General features: G+C 36.6%; 2 protein-coding genes across 11 annotated transcripts in view; both read right to left on the bottom strand.

Moving 5' to 3' along the window:
* Positions 1-72: 72 nt before the first annotated feature.
* Positions 73-953, bottom strand: si:ch211-199g17.9 (uncharacterized protein LOC108180085 homolog). Its single transcript, XM_060857405.1, has 5 exons — positions 829-953; positions 619-682; positions 391-457; positions 195-290; positions 73-98 (listed from the first exon to the last, which is right to left on the bottom strand). The coding sequence occupies exons 2-5, from the start codon at positions 679-681 to the stop codon at positions 73-75; spliced, it is 252 nt and encodes an 83-aa protein (XP_060713388.1). The 5' UTR covers position 682; positions 829-953.
* A 4,561-nt stretch (positions 954-5,514) lies between these two features.
* The window catches only part of si:ch211-199g17.2 (uncharacterized), a 56,401-nt gene continuing 41,540 nt past the window's right edge, over positions 5,515-20,375 (bottom strand). Inside the window, exons 44-69 of one of the 10 annotated variants that reach the window (XM_060896827.1) lie at positions 17,256-17,336; positions 17,082-17,162; positions 16,836-16,954; positions 16,633-16,743; positions 16,493-16,550; positions 16,305-16,403; positions 15,969-16,070; positions 15,414-15,857; positions 14,579-14,662; positions 14,025-14,093; positions 13,805-13,938; positions 13,202-13,315; positions 12,580-12,637; positions 11,915-11,989; positions 11,670-11,798; positions 11,358-11,567; positions 10,934-11,035; positions 9,701-9,769; positions 9,489-9,622; positions 8,198-8,326; positions 8,002-8,059; positions 7,822-7,902; positions 7,539-7,604; positions 7,281-7,460; positions 6,376-7,184; positions 5,518-5,909 (exon numbers count right to left, since the gene is read on the bottom strand). In XM_060896827.1, the coding sequence (XP_060752810.1) occupies positions 5,898-5,909; positions 6,376-7,184; positions 7,281-7,460; positions 7,539-7,604; positions 7,822-7,902; positions 8,002-8,059; positions 8,198-8,326; positions 9,489-9,622; positions 9,701-9,769; positions 10,934-11,035; positions 11,358-11,567; positions 11,670-11,798; positions 11,915-11,989; positions 12,580-12,637; positions 13,202-13,315; positions 13,805-13,938; positions 14,025-14,093; positions 14,579-14,662; positions 15,414-15,857; positions 15,969-16,070; positions 16,305-16,403; positions 16,493-16,550; positions 16,633-16,743; positions 16,836-16,954; positions 17,082-17,162; positions 17,256-17,336 (3,608 nt within the window). In that variant the 3' untranslated portion in view covers positions 5,518-5,897. Of the gene's footprint in view, positions 5,910-6,375; positions 7,461-7,538; positions 7,605-7,821; positions 7,903-8,001; positions 8,060-8,197; positions 8,327-9,488; positions 9,623-9,700; positions 9,770-10,933; positions 11,036-11,357; positions 11,568-11,669; positions 11,799-11,914; positions 11,990-12,579; positions 12,638-12,924; positions 13,094-13,201; positions 13,316-13,804; positions 13,939-14,024; positions 14,094-14,578; positions 14,663-15,413; positions 15,858-15,968; positions 16,071-16,304; positions 16,404-16,492; positions 16,551-16,632; positions 16,744-16,835; positions 16,955-17,081; positions 17,163-17,255; positions 17,337-20,375 lie in introns of those variants that run through there. The other 9 variants (XM_060896832.1, XM_060896825.1, XM_060896826.1 and 6 more) reach the window with 9 other exon arrangements.

The following is a 20,375-nucleotide window of genomic DNA, read 5'->3' on the forward strand; positions in this document are numbered from 1 at the left end:
AAAAAAAAAAAAAAATCAAAAACAGCGTATTGATAACAGTGACACTTCTGTGTAAGACCAGTCTGTAATGCTTCACTGTGAAAGTAAGACACATTTTTCTGAAAGACAAAAGGTGTGATTTCATTAACAGGTATGTTAAGTGTACGTGCATGTGTGTGTATCTCAGGTATGTGAAATATGTATAAAAGATTCACCATGCGTCTGTGTCACAGCATCCAGATCCATATTTGTGCTTTGGAAATTACTCAGCTCTGCTTGCAAATTTGCCACCTGCTCCAACTTCTGCTTCTCTACATTGGAGACACATATAACATATATAAGTGGAGGACATTTTGTATCAGTTGCACCTAAAATTGATTTAGATACCGTAGATTACAAACATTTACTTACCAGCTTTCAGCAATTGCTCTGTGGTGTATTCAGCAGATTGTACCTCAGTAGGGAGTCTCTCTGGAGTCTGATGAAGATAAAAGAATATAGATGCAAAAAAAAAATGTAAGAAATTAAAAGTAATGCAATAATGTTAAATGAGCACCTTGTCCAAACTGTATATGGAATATATAGGTAAAGAAGATTAGGCTTAAGTGTAATGTTTCTAATGTTTTAGAGCCCACTTACAAACAGAGTGCATAAATTCTTATGCTGTCCAATCAGCTGCAGCAGTTGATTTTCAAACTTCATCCTAGGAAAGTATTAGCTGCACTTAATGTCACATACAGCTACAGAGTACTTATTATTAATAATATATTAATTATGTAATATATTAATGTAAATTTTTAACATAACCTTTTTAACAAAATGTTTAAAGATTCATAATTCAAGGAATACCGAATTTTCCTGTGTCTCAATTTGATTTCTTGAATTTGACAGCTGTACTGTTGCACAAGTTCCTCTTTCTGTTGTTTTAGCTCACACTGCCTGCATGGACATGGCTGGGATATTACCACAGTAAACCACCCAACAGCTGTCATTATGAGTGACATTTAATAACAGTCCTTTCTAAAGTTCTAAAGTTCAAACATAATAACGTTATTCTGGCAGGTGGGTTGTGAGTAATACAGTGAGCACAAAAAGCTGTTGAAGCTGTTGAAGATTCAAGGACAGTTATAGCATCTAGAAACAAAGTCCACATACAAATCACACAGATACTGTGACTACCTTTCAGCACACCTTAATAAGGAAATGCGCCATAATATTACCTGGTTCATTTTATTCACAAAATTTGCCTTCCAGTGATGTAAAACTGATCATAAGGGCACAAATAGTTAAGCTCCTGAACACAATGTATGTAGGAAATATATAAGAACAGGAAGTATGTACTATAGATAGTAGTATATATAGTATGCAATGAATGCTATATATTACACTATTGAAGCAAACATAAAACCTATTAATAAAGAAACTAACTACTAAATGACAAAAATAATAAGGATGTTTTAATGTCTCTTTTTAATCCTCAACAATTATTGGCATATGCAGTGGATTCGGAAAGTATTCAGACCCCCTTCACTTTTTTCAGTTTTGTCATGTTGTAGCCTGATACTACAATAGTTAAATTTTTTTTCTCATTAATCTTCTCTCAGTACTCCATAATGACAAAGTGAAAACAGAATTCAAATGTCTGTAAAGTTATTAAAAAAAAACAACTGAAATATCAATGCACCTAAGTATACAGACCCTTAGTTAGTTCTTAGTTGAAGCTCCTTTGGCAGCAATTACAGCCTTAAGTCTTTTTGAGTATAACACAACAAGCTTTGCACACCTGGACTGAGGGAGTTTCTGACATTCTTCTTTGTAAATCTTCTTAAGGTCCGTCTTCAATCACAGTTCAATCTTGGTTTCATCAGACCAGAGAGTCTTGTTCCCCACAGGCTGAGAGCCCTTCAGGTGTTTTTTTTTTTAACTCTAAGCAGGCTTTCATGTGTTTTGCATTGAGAAATGTGTTAGTCACTCTGCCAAAACCCAGATTGGTGGATTGCTGCAGTGATGGTTGTCCTTCTGGAATTTTGTTCCAGCTCCACACAGGTTCTCTTAAGAGTGACCATCAGGTTCTTGGCGGGTGACCAGCTCTTGGAAGAGACTTGGTTACACCAAACATCTTCCATTTGAGAATTATGGAGGGCCGCTGTGCTCTTGGGAATCTTCAGTGCAGCAGAAATCTGCCTTCCCCAGATATGTGCCTTGGAAAAATCCTGTCTCTGAGCTCTTCAGACAATTTCTCAGTAAGCTCAAGGCTTTTTTTTATCTGATATGCATTGCTAGCTGTGAGGCCTTCTATAGAGATATGTGTGCCTTTCCAAATCATGCCCAACCAATTTATTTTACCACAACTGGACTATATATATATATATATATATATATATATATATATATATTATACACATGTGACATTTCAGTTTTTTTCTTTTTAATAACTTTTTTCTAGAATTCTGTTTTCACTTTGCCGTTATGGGGTACTGAGTATAGACTAATGAGGGAAAAAAAAGAATTTTAACAATAGTAGTATCAAGCTGCAACATGACAAAAATTAAAAATGTGGAGGGGGTCTGAATACTTTCTGAATCCATTGTATGTGTTTACCTATACAAGGCTGGGCTTGAATTTCCTTGATTAAGGAATAAATTGCAGACTATATAAATCTAAATAAAAATCTCACAGAGTGCAGAATAATAAGTACCACAAAATATACAATATATTATTTGTCTTTCAGGTTTCGAGTATAGAATTTTGAAAAACTAACTTAATCCAAGATTAATGGAGCGTAAATTTGATGCAATAAATTTTAAATATACAAGTCATCATCTTGTATAAGCATCACCTTAGGAAACTTCTGTTTGAATGCATGGTTATAACTACAACCAGCTGCCTATGAAAAATTCAACAGAACTTGCTTTAAGCATAAATGTATATGATACACTAGAAAAGGCTAAAAATGTGTTTTGTATACAGTTTATTTTATATTTGGAAAACTATACTCACTTCTGTGACTCTTTTTCTAGGTCGACACATTTCAACTGAAGAGATCTGAGTTTTTCTATGATGATATATGAATAAAAACATTAATATTTTCTATAACTGTCATAAAAACACATTTTCCAGAAATGCCAAAGTTCCATTTTAAATAAGGGGAGTACCACAAATAACTACTTTAATAATATATTAATGCACATGGACAAGGTACCTCATAAACATAGGCTACTGAATTGCCAGTGGATGTTGCTTATGACTGCAAATGTGCTTAGACATGGTACAGACGATTTACTATACCTTCTTTTTCATTCAAAATTCCCTGTAGATTTAAGACCTCAGCAGTCACTGTGGAAGCAGAACAAAAACTGGTCGTATGTACTGGTAATACACTGTGTACTTTAGTTGTGCATAGTCTAAAATATTTCACTAGTCTGAATATTTATACATTACTTACATGCATTGTCTTCATCATGTAAAGTATTTTTCAGCAAAAGGGCCTCCTTCACTTCCTCGTCAAGAACTAACTTGACTGCCAGTGGATACATGGGATGAATGTGAGGTTGTGGTTTTTTTGGGTTAAAATACTAAAAGGAATGCTTATACAATACTTCTGCCCCAACAATATATATACATTTATATGTTTGTAAACTGACCTTGTTGTAACCTTTTGAGATTACTTAACATCTCCTCTATTTTCATGCCTTTCTCTTTGGCTATTTAAAAAAAAAAAAGTTCCTTAGAAAAAAATTACAGCATGCAGTCTGACTACTATATTTAAATGATAGTTGAGAGTTTATTAAGCACATCTACCTTATTTATGGTGGTGGTAAATAGTTATGCTAGGCTCTGTATTGTAGGTTTATTTAATACAATGTTCAAATGGTGTAGATATCTGTAGATATCTTACTATAATAACATATTTGAATCATATTTATACATATATAGATGAATAGACATTTTCCTTTACACTAATGTAGAAATTACTTCCATATTCACCGTATACAATGAATGTCATTAGACTGATCAAAATAAAACTTATTACCAGGAGTCTGCAGAAACCTGAAGACATCTTCAACATTGAAGGATGACTCTGATAGATAGATTTTATGTTATAGTACTTTTTACGAGTTTTGTTTACGAGATATTTATTATATGATGCCTGCATTATTGAGTCAGTATATTTGAGATATATATCAAAAAACAATATAAAAACAAATTAAAATTAAATAACCAACAGATTAATCTACCATACTTTTGCAATTGATTAGCTAGTTTTAAAGTAGCACTTTTAAAAAAAACGTGCTTGGTCTTATTTTTTTTTTGCTTAAACTTACCAACTACACTCATATTTCTGCTGAAATCTGTATGTAAACAGTGTATCGAGTAAGTTTATGCGTTGTTGTTACTTCAAATAGTAGATAACAAAATATTGTGTTAGCTACCTAGCTAGCCAAAATAAAAAAAAAGACGTCAGTTGGTATTAACGTACAGTTGACACAAAACTGTCCTCGCGCGCCAAGATCCATTTTAAACCGTGGCTTGATTTATGAACGAAATTTGCGTGAAGCCATACATGTCGGTTATAAAATGCAAATATTCCAGCGGTTTAGAAACCGTGAATATTGAGGTTTTCACGTCATTTCACCCGACATGTTTGGTTAAAGCTTTCTGGTTAATCTCCTGTTCAATACATTGATGTCTAGAAGTAGAAAGCAAAGTTCGTTAAAGCTAACATTTACTAACATTTGGTGGAACCATTTGACATGAGGTTTAGCACCATAATCTGGTAAAGTGAAATACTACCAACAGTAATTTGGTTTGTAGCGGCCACTGATTGTGTTCAGGTTTTATTTCATTCATCTAATGGGGATAGTATAAAAAAACAAAACAAAAAAAAAAAGTTTTAAGCGCCATCTAGTGACCAAAACACCAAACAAAACTAAACTAGTTGTTAACGTACACAAACCTTTTCCTGTTTGATGTCATACGTTGTACTGTTACCACATAGTTAGCTGATTGAATAGTCGATTGTTTATCTATATTGCACCATACAACGACCATGCTGAACCAAAGTACTTCATAGCATTAAAATAAATGACAAAACAATGCCTATTGCAATAGGATGACAAATAAAATAGCAACAAAATATACAAAACCCAGAAAAGTATTATAAACTTAAAGACAAAAAGACCAAAATGAAAGAATAACTGCTCAAAATATGGACGGTGACTGTAAAGTCCATTAACTTTTTGAATATGTAATCTTATGCAAAAAATCATGTTGTACATTATGCAACTGAAAATCCTTTTTAAATCTTGTTGTAAATCAGTGCCCAGAACAGAGCCTTGTGGAACACCAAATCTTACAAATTTGTGTCAGAAATCCTGAAATTAGCATATATTCCATAAACTATTTACATTTACTTGTAATCTTTACATAGTCAGCACATGCAGCCATAAAGTAACCCAAACGATACACACATTTGAGATTTTATTTAGCAAAATATATCTGAACAAATAAAACAAAATAGGAAAAGCTCAAGCTTCTCACAAACTTCCAAATCTGCAAACATGTAAATGCTTTCAAAATAATATTCATTCATAACAGTCAAGGTAAAACTATTTAAAAAAACTCAAAACAGTATTGTCTTTTATAAACAAAGACAGGCTCATGTGGCCAATAAAATACAAATACAGAGAATTTTACAGAACATCGCATGTATCTCTAATATTCATTGAATTTATAACAGCTGGCCATGAAACAATTATACAGACTAATGTACAGAACAGAAATATGAGACCATATATAAATGACTTAGAACTGAAAAAGTAGGTCATATTTGAAAATAAATGATTAATGCTTGTTTTCGCTGTTTACTTTGTTTTTAATCAGCATTTGTGAAGTCCTTTACTTTGGCAGGTTCTTCTTCAGTTCTTTTTCTGTAAAAGAGTGACAGAAAAACTAATCATCAACCACTATCCCAAATAATCATATATGTAGGCTGTCATTAATTCAGGTATACACTGAAAAACTGAGCCCTCTAATTGATATGAGCATTTCAGCCAACGAATTCCACACATTTCCATTAATCCCACATTAACTTTTAAATAAAAATATAACTAGCACATAAATTATATATAGGGCATATTCTAACCAATTGCACCAACTATCTCAACCACAATATTACACTGAAACTGAACTCAGCGGATTATCTAATAACACTAGCAACACATCATTAATACAGTTTGTGACAGAAGTTATGACAGACAGACATTGTTTCAACACATATTTGTGAAAACTTACTCCGGCTCAAGGCAAATTAAGAACCGAGTGGATATATGGTTAATTATTTATTACGCAGTTTCCAATATACAGGTTTATTTGGGTTGTCAGAATGAGACTTACTTGTGGCCAGCTAGCCAGTGGGTAAACACCATGTTCAAGTGCAGGGGTGGAAGTGACATTTTCATCATCTGCTGCTGTTTGGTTAGTGTGAAGAGCCTGATTGTAAGAATAGCGAGCATAGTAGGCTTGACATGTCTCTGGGTCGTGAATCTGTTGATATACTGGTAAACCTTGATAATCTGTATGTGATGTTTGTGCAGAGTTTGCATTCATTAAATCTGTAGCATTTGTAGAAATACCTGGGGCCGCCGATTCATAATTCATGGCCCTTTCACGTACTGGCAGATAATCAGATGCCGCTGTATTAAATGTATTCGAAGGGTATTCAGTATGCTTATACATGGGATATTGATGAGTCATTGCATAATCAGGCGTCACTTGACTGGTGATAGAAGTCGCTCCGCCATGATTGGATACCAGAAATTTATCTGGAATGTTCCTGTTGTAATTGTGCACTGAGGATGCAATGAACTGCTGCTTTAAAACTCCAGTATCAGCAGAATTTTCAGCTACTGTGTTTGTAATGGTCATACTGGCTGTTTCAGGGCTGAACTGTCGATTTTCATAATTCCAGGCATTCCCTCTTAAACTCTTGCTCACTGAAGCTCGTTCAGACAGCCGAGCAATTTCTTGGCCCTTCATGGACGAGAGAGCACTAATTGTGTTCGGAAACGAGTCCTTTTGCTGAGGTGCAGTAATGGAGGATGAGGTGTCCTGATTTTCACAGTTTTTAAGCACATTTTTGTGCATGGATGTAGTTCTTTTATAAGTATGAGAATTGGGGTTTATACTTTTAGAAGACTTTGGATCTGTTGTTGGAATAAAGTATAAAGATCTATTAGGATTGGCTGTGGTCAAAATAGAGGACTCCTGCTGGAACTGTGTATCACTGCCTAAATCACTACCTGAGATCATGCTTTGCTTTATTGATGAATCTGATGTTTCCTGGTTTTTCCCCATGGTAGGGAACTGTTTCAAAAGGCTGGATGGCACATCAGAGCATTGTTTTTTCCCTGGAAAGGACTGAACTGGTAAATCTTCTTGAACAGCTCTGCGCTTTAAAGCTCTCCTTGGTCCATGTGAAACTAGAAAAGAACAGAAAAGCACTGAGTTTTTAAAAATATTTTTTAATGACTAGTTTAATTTGAGGTTTCATAACTTACTCATACCAGGTTGCTGTTGTGAATATTGGGTTATGTCTGTTTCCATTCTCTCCTGTTTTATTAATTCTAATAAAAGATAAAAGTACATCATAATCTAGTTATTAGTTTTTAGACAGACCTTTATCTGATCCACACAAAACATACTCTATACTTAAACCACTGTCCATGCCACGTAATCACACAATTTAGCATTCATCAGGTTAAGAAAAGTATACAGACTATGTACCTGATAATAATAAAGTGTCTTTATATATAGCCAATATGCTGATTATAGAATGCTCACTTTTTTTGATCTTGGGAGAAATGCAAGTTTTGAGAGCACGAAGTTTCTTCCCTTTTCTGATTTTCTGCAAATGTATGATGGCTAAGAGAAAAGAGAACAAAGACAGAAGAAGCAAACATGGTTGGAAATAGAACACATGAAAACAAGCATTGCTTGTACATGATATGTCAATGCAGTTACCTTTATCATATGACATAGCTTTTACTTCCTTTAGGTCATCACAGTTTAGTTCCATCACCTAAACCAGACAGGACAAAACACAAGATTGACAATGATACCACTAACAATAATAATCCAAAAAAATAAGACAACCATGTGCTATTCCTTTAAAGCCTAGTGACGAGTATGTGGTCCATCTACTATAAGTGTCATTCACCTGTGGATCACCAGGCTCATCCTCATTGGCCACCTTTGCTTTGTGAGCAAATTTCATTAGCTTCTTGGAGTTCTCACGTCTACTATCAGAATCAGACCAGTCTTCAAACATATGTGGGTAACGTCTTTTCTGTTGAAAACACAAATTTTTTTAATTTAGCTGTGATTCGTTGTGATTTGCATTTTCCATTTTGCCTATTCAGACAAGCTATACTTGATTACCTGATTAATGAAAAAAATAAATGAATAAATAAATAAAAATAAAAATCACAATAACTATGGTCCAATCTCAAGTCTAAAAAGCATACTGCTGTTTCTTAAGAACAACCAAATAAACTGCTACAGCTAAACTGTTATACTTTCTTTTCGCCTGTCTACACGTTCATCTTATCTGAAGAATGCTGTGCAGTCGTGTAGTCTCAGTGATATCAAATTGGCTTCACAGTCAAGGACACGTAGCTGCAAAGCACATTTGTGTCTGAATTTTAAACTGCACAAAGTAAACATAAAGGTGAAGAAATAGCTAAAATTATTCACATAGTTCTCAACAAAGCTGATGAATAATGTAGTGATCCTTTTGCAAATGTCCATATAAACTGGCAGATAAGTTACCAAAAACGTGCTTTCTTGATATATTTTTAGTGACACAAGAATCGTACAAGATCTTCATGTCTGGATGGATAAAAGAAAATAACGGCGTATATTGTTGCGAGAGAAAAAAGGACTACAGGCAAATTTGATATCAGCTAAACCTTTGCTAATAGCAATACATACTAAAAAGATAAACCTCCCCCTGTAGCTAGACAACATACTGTAGTTATGTGTGACAATATGATAGGGAGGATCCTTTAAACTGCTGCTTGTCAAGGATGTATTGTGTGTAATGAATTTACATTTCTCACATTTAAATTTCTGGCATTTTGGCAGACACCTGAGCAACCTACATTTATCTCATTTATACAACTGAGCAATTAAGAGTTAAGGGCCTTGCCTAGGGGCCTAGCAGAGGCAGTTTGGTGGTCCTGGGATTTGGACTCTTAAGCTTCTGATCAGTAGTCCAACACCTTAACCACTGAGCTACAACCCCCGAAACTCCCTACTGCATTGTGGAGTTTGATAATCAGTGTAAATGAAGATGATTCTTTTTTTTAAAATGACATTAAACAGGTTGACATCGCATGAAACCGAAAGGATAAATTCCTGCTTCATCCAGGGGTTTAGATCATGCTGTGGCTTAATTTGCCAAATAATAAAAAACAGAGACTTTTTGTCTCAAACCCAATAGGACTCACCAGGTAATTATATCTGTGGCCAGATTTTACAAGGTGGTAGTTGATGAGTTTAGGTTCGATTATGGTGGAGCAGGACACACACAAGTCCAGCAAAGCCTGACCATCATTTCTGCACTCAATCACTGCACTCAGACCTGTGGCAAACAAGTACATACATCAGAAAATAATGAAAAATAAACAAATTTTATACCATAAAATTACCAAATACTCACCAACCAATGCATCGGCCTCTGTTTTATTTTTGGTGATATAATTCAAATCAGTGTGCTTGGGGGAATTCCCTGCATAGGCAATAAAGTTCAATCAATTGCTGGTATATTAAAAAAATCAGTGCAGTTTTTCTGACATTTTAAATGTGTGACAAAACATTGTGTATTCAAAATTATAATTATTAATATAATTATTACAAGAACAAGAATTGTCTTAACTAAACTAATCTTAAACTAATCTTATGCCGTCTTACACAGGAATAGCATAGTAAAATGGAATTGGAACTTAAGCTTCCCCAAGATTTTGTTTTTCTTTGTGAATATGTGGAAAATGCATAACCACATGTACCTTTCTTATATGGGCCTTTTTACACCTGGTCACTTCATGTGTTTTCTCTGATCCGATAGCTATCCGATTTGTTAAAACTGTTCCATTTACATTAGGCCACATAAATGCGTCTTGGCGAATCGGATATCAATCCGATCTTTCTATTCTCGTCCAAAATGCAAATATATTTTACCTCATTTCCGGGGTGCTTGAAATGGAACACGATTTAGTGTATATACTTAAATATACTTTTGTTTCTATATGTTTTACAAAACTTTTGTTGGACGCTTTCATCTCTCCAAAGAGCAATAAGTGCCTGCGTGTCTTCCATGTTATTTGTTTCTGGCGTGATGCACGACTCGTGAGTCACCTGCGAGTGACGTACTTCCGTTTGGGAGGAGTATAGCGCTGACGTATTTGGCTTGAACAACCACATTCATTTACACCTGTCAAGTTTCATCTGAAATGCGTCCCAGACCACCTCCTGAAGTGGTTTGAACAATCGGATTTATGTCCGTCTCGAAAACGTTTCGGAGGGCATTTACACTTGGTCCTTTTACAACTGGATAGCTATCGGATCACAGAAAACGCATGAAGTGACCAGGTGAAAGCCTGGAAAAAGCCCCTTTGAAATTGCTGTATACAATCTGCATAAAGCTTTAATAAACATCCCAACAACTGTTCTGTATGTTATTTAGCTCTAAATGCCTAACCTCATCTGCCATTATAAGTAAATATTGACAGACAAAAGAAAAACAGATTACTTAGAGTACATGGAAATACATCACAACTCTTCTCTGTGATAATCACATGTATGAAACAAATGCGGTCAATAAAGACTGGGATCGGTAAAAACATAAAATCAAAAACTTGCCAAAAACATAAAAAGCTGCCAAAGTTTACATCACCTTGCTCATGGTCACTTTTCTCCGGCTTGATTGTGGTTGTATGAGGAAATGTGTGAGCCGGCATTCTTTCATGTAAACCTGCTGTGGCTGACTCTTGAGTTTCTAAGGCAGTTAAATTTGGACAAACTTAAATATGAAATGATACAATTTCTGAGACAGAGCTAATGATTTAATTGTTTTTAACCAACTTTATTCATATTTTGCAGAGTAGGTAATGTTTATACTTTAATTATTTGCAAATTTCTATGCAACAGTATTGAGGATAGAAAAATATATTTATTGAAAAATATAATTGAATATGATCCAAACTTTTCAAAATTAGACCTTGTTGATATAGCCTTCATTTGCACAATAAGATAAATCGCATTTTTAAACGTTAGAGAAATATGGATGCCTTTAGGGAAAGCAATAATGGAATACTCACCTGTAGCAGGGATTTTCGTTGTCCTTTTAGTTATTGGCTTAGGAAAGTGGGACGTAGGTTTTTCACTGTTAGAATTAGCTGTCAGATCAATTATTACCACAGATTGATGTTGGGGCTGTGGTGTTTGAGCCTTACTCTCTGGCAAGGCTTTTGGAGAGCTTTGACTTTGTAAGCTGGTGTATGCTGTACTGTTTCTATCATTATAAAATTCTGAAAAACATGAAATCATCATGAAAAATGTAATCAATTTAAATATCTGGAATAAACAACCAAATCACAACAGCTACTTCGTTTCACTTTTAATGTCTTCACCTCTGATTTCTACTTGACTACTGTGAAGTTCTTGAATTTGTGTTGCGTTTTCACAGCTTCGATGGGACTGATCATCTCTTTCTTTTTCAGCCTCTACACACTCTGATGGTGACCTTGCCGTAGAGATTTCTGCAGCATGTGAAATATGACCATAATAGCTGATTTAAGCACAAGTAATTCCAAGACTGTGTCATTTATTACATAAAAGGACAGTAAATGGTTGCACAATGTGGTTGTACAGCTACCATTGCTTCTCTGATTCTGGCCTGCAGGGTGTGAAGGCTGGGCACTCATATCCATCATCTTTAGTATTACAAATGCTAAAATTTAAAAAAGCAGAACAAGATGACAAAGATATATGACAGGATACATTTACATATGCTTTACATAGAATCATTTAAGAGATAAGCTGTTTTTTTTATACTGAACTATATTGCTAAAATGTATGTAGACATCTGACCAATCACACCAACATGTGCTTGAACATCCCATTCCAAATTTAGTCCCCCTCCCCTGTTTTGATATCCCTGACTCTTCTGGGAAAGCTTTCCATTAGATGTTAGAGTGTAGCTGTGGAGCATGGCTTTTGTGTTTGTTCAGCTACAACTGCATTAGTAAGTTATGGAGGTCTGTGGTGCAGTTAGTTTTCCAATTTGTCCTAAAGGTGTTGAGTGGGGTCAGGGCTCTCTGTGGGCCGCTGTAGTTTTACAATACAAAACCAAATCGCAAACCATGGCTTTTTAGACTTTTTTAGACCACAGTATGCAAAGACATTCTATCTTTGTGGCAAGAGTTGGGAAATACCCACATATATATATATATATATATATATATATATATATATATATATATATATATATATATATATATATATATATATATACATACAAATGCACGTGTACACACTAACCATCATGGAAGTCTGCTGAAGTCACAGATTCGTACTGGGGTTTGTTCAACTTGAAGACCTGTATAATGAAAAACATAATGCTGAGGTGTAAAATATCTTAGTTAATAATTCACTGGATATCCCATATAATGATCCCAGCAAAATTATATTCTAATGCAAATTTAAAGGAATACAGTTGTACAGTTAAAGGAATACAATGTTACTACAGGCATTATTTCACAAAGGAGTCAGAGTAGTACATAATCTCACTAAACATTTTATTAGGAACATTATACTAATACTAGCTAGGGCCTAGCTTTGCTCTCACAACAGATTTGAAATGGGATGAAAAGTCTACAAACATACACAATGCGTATCGTTCAAAAGATTACGAGTTTCATTATTCACACATCCTTCCCCAGTATACATAATTCCAACTCTTATGAGAGCCGCATTGTTTTGTTGTCTGAATGCTGGCACCACACTCCAGTTCATCCATTATATTTGGGTCATGTGAGTCCAGTTATGTGATTTGCTTGGACGAGGCAGACACACAAAACAGAAAAAAGGAAAAAAGATTTTGAAGAAATCAAAAGGAGAGGTTTGATAAAAATTAAGATACAATTAACCATTGGTGGCTTACCTTAGCATCAAACCCCTTCTCTTTCAATGCCAGGGTCTTAGCCAAGTCACGAAAGGTCATCTGATGGACAGAATGCCTCTGCCATTGATGAAATTCCTCTTGATACTGAGTTTCCTAAAAGAACAGCATACACAAACATATTTAATGAAAACAACCTCAACACTTTGAGCATATTGTAATCAAGTTGAATTGGCCATATTCAGTGGGGAGTTAAGCTCACAGTTCTGCACACTGATATTCAGACATCTGACTTTCTACTAACTTGGATGCAGTTCAGATTCTTGCCCTACTATTAAGTAATTAATTCTTAAGTTATTAAACTAAAAGTATCAAGTACTTAACATGCACAAAATGTTTTGAGGGACATCAGAGACATTTCTAATCTTGAACTTGATCCTATGAACTGAACCAAAAATTAGGAGGGTACATAAAATTAACAGAAACAATGGAATTTTTTTTATTAATTTGACAAATTAATTAAGTCTTTATTTTGTGTGAACATTGGTGGATTTGGAATAAGCACTACTTTCGCTGCATAAATCTGGATGCAGTCAGTGACTCCAAATACAGCCTAATGTGAAGGAAAAACACTCTTGCACTCACAATGGTTAAGCGTTGGTGTCGTTCGCTGATCATATGGTTACAAAACTTCTCTCTGCTAACTTTCTCAGCACAGTTTAGACACAGGAAAAAAGTTGGCTGTGAAATTCTTCGGCACTCCCATACGTTAGACAGACCTGCAAACATGAGTAAACTACATTTCACACAAACAGTTTCACACAGACATTATGGCACACTAATGCAAAGATTCACACACACATACCTATAATTGGATCTTTAGCCAAAAGTCCCTTTACGTTTAGAAACCTGAAGGCGTTACTCTGTTCCATCACTGTAATTAAGAAAAGTCAGTATTTGACATTAAATAAAGAGCAAAATAAAGGAAATAAACTATTCATCCTTCTACTGTTTGAATGCAGAAACTGTACAAGTTATTTGAAATATCTTGTTATATTAAAAATAATGAAAAAAACATGACAAATAATATGTTTTTGATGGTGCATCATGCAGATGTTTGCTTTCTGCACTCAGGGCAGACTGGCTAGATGCTGCACACACATACAATATTCAACTAATTTTAAATCAGCAATTAAATATTTATGTACATCAGTCACAACATTAACAGCATTATGAATTTATTCTTGCATTAATTTATTTATTATGAAAGTTTGGAGAAAAGGGACCATAAAGAGCATATATGGTCACCGGTTAATATAACCAGTGTTTAATCCATTAAACTATACATGCAAAATTGATCAGTCTCATTCTTAACCTAAGAATATTCAACCACCTCTGTCTGTATACATTCAAACTTACTGAAGTGTCTGCCTACAATTGCTCCTTTAGACTCAGCAAACAGAGTTGAGACACCAGGGACTGTCTCTTGAACAGCACCTGTAACTATAACAATGATAAATGATAGATTAGAAAGATATTTCCACAAAACAATTTAAAGGGTATATATAGAAATTTAAAGCAGGGTTATGTTAGCACAATATAAGCAGAATTCTTATTAGAAGGATAGAAGGATTTGTGATATGTGTAAATTCTAAATCCCACCACCAGCTGAACAACACACACTTGGTTTATGAGTGAGCTGTCTGATGATGAAGATTAAAGTGTGCATGCTGGGCAAATGATCTTTTTCAAAATCAAGAACATGCAGGCATTTGGTTATGAAAATAAAAAATAATAAACTATTCCCATAGCCAAAAACTTGGCCAACAACGCTTTCCAAATCCAAATTCAATGTGTTATAAATTGTGCTAAAAAAGAATAATAGTAATATATTGTTTAGTTTAATTTAGTTTGTTGATGCACTTATTTATATTATTAATTTTTATCTACTAAATTAGTGACCACTCTAACCGAGTCAGTTATTTTTCCGAGCTACAAAAACATGGGACTGCGCAAGTACACTGGAACTTCACATTCCCAGTGGACTAGCTAATAAATGATGATTCATATAGCTTAATTAGCTTCCTATATAAATTCCTATATTCCTATACATGTCCTATATAAAATCCTCTGAATGCATGCTTATAGTTGCAGAGAACAACTAACTTCTAGTTGAAACTTATTCTGGTACCAGCCATTTCACCCAAGAAAAAAAATTGTGAAGTCAGAGTGAGAGAGTATGTGTATATCCTACCATCTGTAGGTTCTTCACATCCCATGAGATAAGTCAGTTTTACAGGAGTTGGAAGCGTACATGAATATAAAGGAGCAATATTGGTTACATCCTGGCAGTCTGATGCAGATAGAGGTGATACGGTTTCATGCTCGAGATGGGGTATAAGCACACACTGAACAGGACGTTCCGGTTGAGAGGAGAGAGGATGTGAAATATGGACAAAAGTTGATGAAGGAACGGTAGAAGAATTGGTGCTGGAAAGTAGTGGTGGTGGAGTAGATATGTGTTTGGAGTGGTAGGCGGGAGCATGTAGGTCAGTAGAGGACAGGAAAGGAGAAGAGACAGTTCTAGAAAAGGTGGATGAATTAGGAATAAATGGGATAGGGACAGAGAAAGGACAGCATGAAATCAGAGGAGAGGTGCGGCAAGAGTAAGCTGAATTTCGAGGAATAGGAATTTCACCTAAAAAAAGAAGCAAAAATAGAGTGCAATAAAGATAATGTTAACTCTTTCCAAGAAAACAAATCTCTCTTTTTAGTATAAATACTTTGTCTGCTGCTGGAATAAACTTACCTGGACATGAATGATTCTCCAGCAAGGGGGGTTTCTCCTGCTGCATGGAGTGGACAGCTGCAGCAGAACATATCATATGATGAACAGAATTGTTGAAAACACCTTAAACACAACAGAATACATTCCTTACTTACACTGCATCAGACTGCAGCAATGTCAGAAAAAAAGTATTTTACGGTCTTCCCTAAAGGAACAGAGGTTCCTCTTCTGGCTCTTAATCAGAAACAATCATTTACTTTAATAATGAAAGTTTTTTTTAAGTAAATACTGCACCAAAAGGAATCGGTTTAGTCATTTTGGGGATAAACAAAGTTTTGAGTAGCAGCAAATTCTTACTATGTTCTGTGAAGGTGCTAGGTTCAGGTTGGGAAATACAAGCTTTCAGGTCAACTCCATCTTCTGGCTTTGTCAGCAGCAGTTTTAGGTGACTCAGGGCTGTCAAATGAATTATAGTCAGTCAAATGCTTTCATATACAAATACACCAAAAACAAATCTTGCCAAATTAATATCAAATATGACTTACCTTCACTGAGAGGAGCAGTACGCAAGGCCGTAAAGACTTGAGCAGTGACATTCAGTTTCTGGGTGGGAAAAAAAACTTAAAATGCCATTTATATGCCAGAATAGCACCAATGTAACCACATTTATTTACCATTTTCCTACCTTCATTCCTATCCCGGTGCTTCTCTCCACTGTGGCTAAACTCAATGCTATCTTATTCAGCTGCTTCTTCATAATTGTGCCAGTTGCAGTACAACCAGGATATTTATGTTCCTGTACAGATAAATACTAGTTACACCAATATTTTGCTACAGACACAAATGTAATGAAGTACAGTGCAGAGAGAAAGCTCCTTAATGACCCACCACATAGGCTTTCCTGTGAGTCTCACTAGACAAGTGGTCAAAATGACCTCGGGCAGAGCACAGTTCACAGAAGAACAGCTTCTTTTTGTCATGATGCACACAAGTAACAAAATTCAATCCTACAAGACAGTTTAATGTGGAAAAGTACAAAGTGTTAGCATCATTTTACTGATCGGATGTATTAAAGGTAAGCAGCACATGATTCTGGTCTCCTTTCTGACTGTAAATATCTTAGTTGGTACAAACCAATCACAGCATGGTGTTTGGATAATTTCTTCTTTATCTGGCTTTTTGAAGGTTTTGGCACAAGGTTATGGTCTTGTGGCTCTGTGGAACACAGGTGCAAATATTTTAAGAACAATATAATCTACACTACCTTATAGTTATATCAGGGCTGTTAAACCAACTGAATTTCAACACCTCTCAGCACGTTTTCCTCGCCTGTATCATATCCAGTTTGCGATGGCTCTAGTTTCTGGGTGTTAACAGAGTCTTCAGAATCTGGAACAATACAACAAACACACAATATTAAAAGATACAAAGAAAGAAACTGTAATTATACCAATATTAGGTGGCTTGTTTAGCCCCTCATTTAGCAAGCTAACATTTGATCTTCCTTAAAAAATATTAACTGACTGTCTGACTAAATATCTGTGTGTCTATCTGTGTCGGTCTATCCATCCATCCATTCATCTAGTGAATACACCCATCACATTTCAGCAACCATTTTATTATATGTTCGCAAGGGACAATACTACAGATGTACTGCATATATAGCAGTATAGATTTACTATCCTCTGAAAACAACTTAACATACAGCCATTATTGTCAAAATAGCTGGCAGCAAGAGTGAGTACACCATAAGTGATAACAGCTGTACGTCGTTTAAAGGTGGGGTCTCCGTTGTTTGAGAAATGCTACCGAAAACTGAGTTGGGCCGGCAAACAAAACAAATGTGTATCCAATGAGCAGAAAGGGTTCAGTGCGCATTTGTGACATTAGCAGAAAGCGGTTTTTACATTGACATGGCGGATGATAACAAAAAAAGATAGCGAAGAAAGGCTTACGATAAGGCAATAAGTAGGACCTGTGTTAATATAGAATCAGCTTTCCAGCGCTGGAGAGAACTGAAGGAGCGGGAAGACCTGCGATGGGACGCCGAGAGACTTAAGTAAAGTTGGCTGCATATTCACAGATTGGAGTTTCCCGAGTCAATAACTCCTGAGCTAAACTCTGTTACTATACAAATAACACCTCATTACTATTGTAGTAATGTAGAGAGGCAGCTACAACCGCGTTTTGCTAGTAACAGCGTTTAGCTCAGGATTTATTGACTCGGGAAATTCGAATCTGTGAATATGCGGCCAACTTTACTTAAAGACGCCGAGGCGCTTTTTTTGCTTGTCGATAGGGGAGTAACGTTGGTTTTGCTTTGTTTCACAGAACTAATATATGCCGTCCTTTGCATTATTATGCTTTGTCATTTTTGCTTGTTTGTTTATCTGCAATCGTATTGTTCTGCCCTTCAGCTACGATAAAGACTCATTTCTTTCCATTAGTTGCCTGGGTTACACATGTATGTGTGGGCGGAGCTATCAATACAGGGGTGGGACCCATTTGGGTTAGGGACTTGTTTGTTTTGGTGATTTCAAATGTCAACATTGGCTTTCAAACAACGGAGACCCCACCATTAACCATGCAAAGCCACATGTCCTATTTATCATGTTTTTGTCAGCTTGACAGGACCATACAAATTTGTGTATCTTGTATTAGAGCAGTTAAAATTTCGGCTTCAGGAGCGTGTGGTGATGTCTTGGAGACCGTCACGTCATCAATGCACTTGCCGGTGTAGCTGGTCACTGATGCCGTGCACTCCTCCAAGCACATGGTGTCGACGTTGGTTGCAGCCTCCCTGAAGATGTTCCAGTCAGTGCACTCAAAGCAGTCCTGAGGAGCAGAGGTGGCTCCTGCTGGCAAGGTTTTCACCTGCTTCAGAACCGGTTCTGAGCGTCTGGCGAGTGGTAGGTATGCCGGAATTAGCATAACAGAGATGTGGTCTGAGTAGCCGAGGTGGGGGCAGGGCTCCGCGTGATACGCGTCGGGAATGTTTGTATAAACAAGATCCAGCGTGTTTTCACCTCTCGTAGCAAAGTCCACATGTTGATGGAATTTAGGAAGCACTGACTTAAGATTTGCATGGTTGAATTCTCCGGCGATGATAAACAGTCCGTCAGGGTGAACATTCTGCAGGTCGCTAACAGCTCCGTATAGCTCACTTAGCGCCTCTTTAGCATTAGCGCTAGGAGGAATGTAAACTCCGACAATGTAAACAGTAGTGAATTCCGGTGGTAAATAAAATGGCATGCATCTAACAGTCACAAACTCCACTGACGATGAGCAGTAAGTAGAAACAAGCACAGAGTTCTTGCACCATGCCGTGTTGATGTAAACACACACACCACCAGCGCGAGTCTTACCGCACAGAGCTGCATTTCTGTCGGCTCTAAATGAAGTTAGCCCGTCCAGCTGGATGGCGGCGTCCGGAACTCTGTCGCTGAGCCACGTCTCCGTGAAAACAAACACGCAGCAGTTTCTAATCTCTTGCCGTGTAGAGCGTTCGACTCGGATGTAGTCCAGTTTATTGTCCAGGGAGCAAACGTTGGCTAGTAGAATGGACGGGAGAGCCGGGTTTGTTTTTAGCCTAGCACGGACACCCGCCCGCTTACCGCGCTTACGCGTCCTCGCGCACCGCTTTCGGCGTCCCCTCCGCTGTTCTCCGGTATCAGGTGACACAGAGAACTGGAGGCCTGGTCTCCGCAGCAAGCCGAGGTCACGAAGCCTGTCCAGTACATCATCGTCCAGGTTACTTGTTGCACGATTTCTGTACTTTATTAGTTCCTGGCGGCTGTATACATAAACACCGATGTCTCTGGTGTCCATGTAGTAGCAATAGTCGGGCTAAAAACCGTAAATAAAACCTTAAAAGACGTAAATAGCACCGTATTGAATCCGTAGTGGCCGCTGTAGAGTTAAGTGGTTCCAGCGTGTGCTCTCTGAGCATGGCTTTATTATTCTGCTTGGTTTTCCACACCCCCGCCTAACCACCAGGGGGCAACGTCACGTCGTGTGTCCTATAAAATCGTAAAATCCCTTAACACTACAGCCGCGCCGCCATCTTGGAATTTTATGTAGCACCACGCTCCTATAGAAACGTCTCATTTCAACAGCTATATATGGTTGAAATGACAATAAAAGCTTCTTGACCTTGACAATTCTCCCATACTGAACACTGATCTTGAACATGGTGCCTCAGGACAAAGAACTCTGAGAATATATGAATTAGAGTTGTTGCTCTCTACAAAGATGGCCTAAGCTATAAAATGATAGGTAACACCCTGAAACTGAGTTACAATACAGTGGCCAGGGTCATACAGAGGTTTTCGAGACGAGTTCCACTCAAAACACTCAATTTAAGGAGTTGACCTGCTGTGCATCAGGTGCAGAAGCTGGACAGACACACGAGTGCTTTCCTAGGATGTC

The sequence above is a fragment of the Tachysurus vachellii genome, chromosome 21 (genome assembly GCF_030014155.1).
Source record: "Tachysurus vachellii isolate PV-2020 chromosome 21, HZAU_Pvac_v1, whole genome shotgun sequence".
NCBI classification, from domain to species: domain Eukaryota; kingdom Metazoa; phylum Chordata; class Actinopteri; order Siluriformes; family Bagridae; genus Tachysurus; species Tachysurus vachellii.

Bases quoted from the DNA above. Each gene is read 5' to 3' on its own strand.
- si:ch211-199g17.9 (XM_060857405.1), bottom strand. From the start codon at position 681: ATGAAGTTTGAAAATCAACTGCTGCAGCTGATTGGACAGCATAAGAAT. The intron at 458-618 runs GTAAGTGGGCTC...TATCTTCATCAG, and splicing joins AGAATTTATGCACTCTGTTT to ACTCCAGAGAGACTCCCTAC. The intron at 99-194 runs GTGAATCTTTTA...TTTGTCTTTCAG, and splicing joins TGCTGTGACACAGACGCATG to AAAAATGTGTCTTACTTTCA.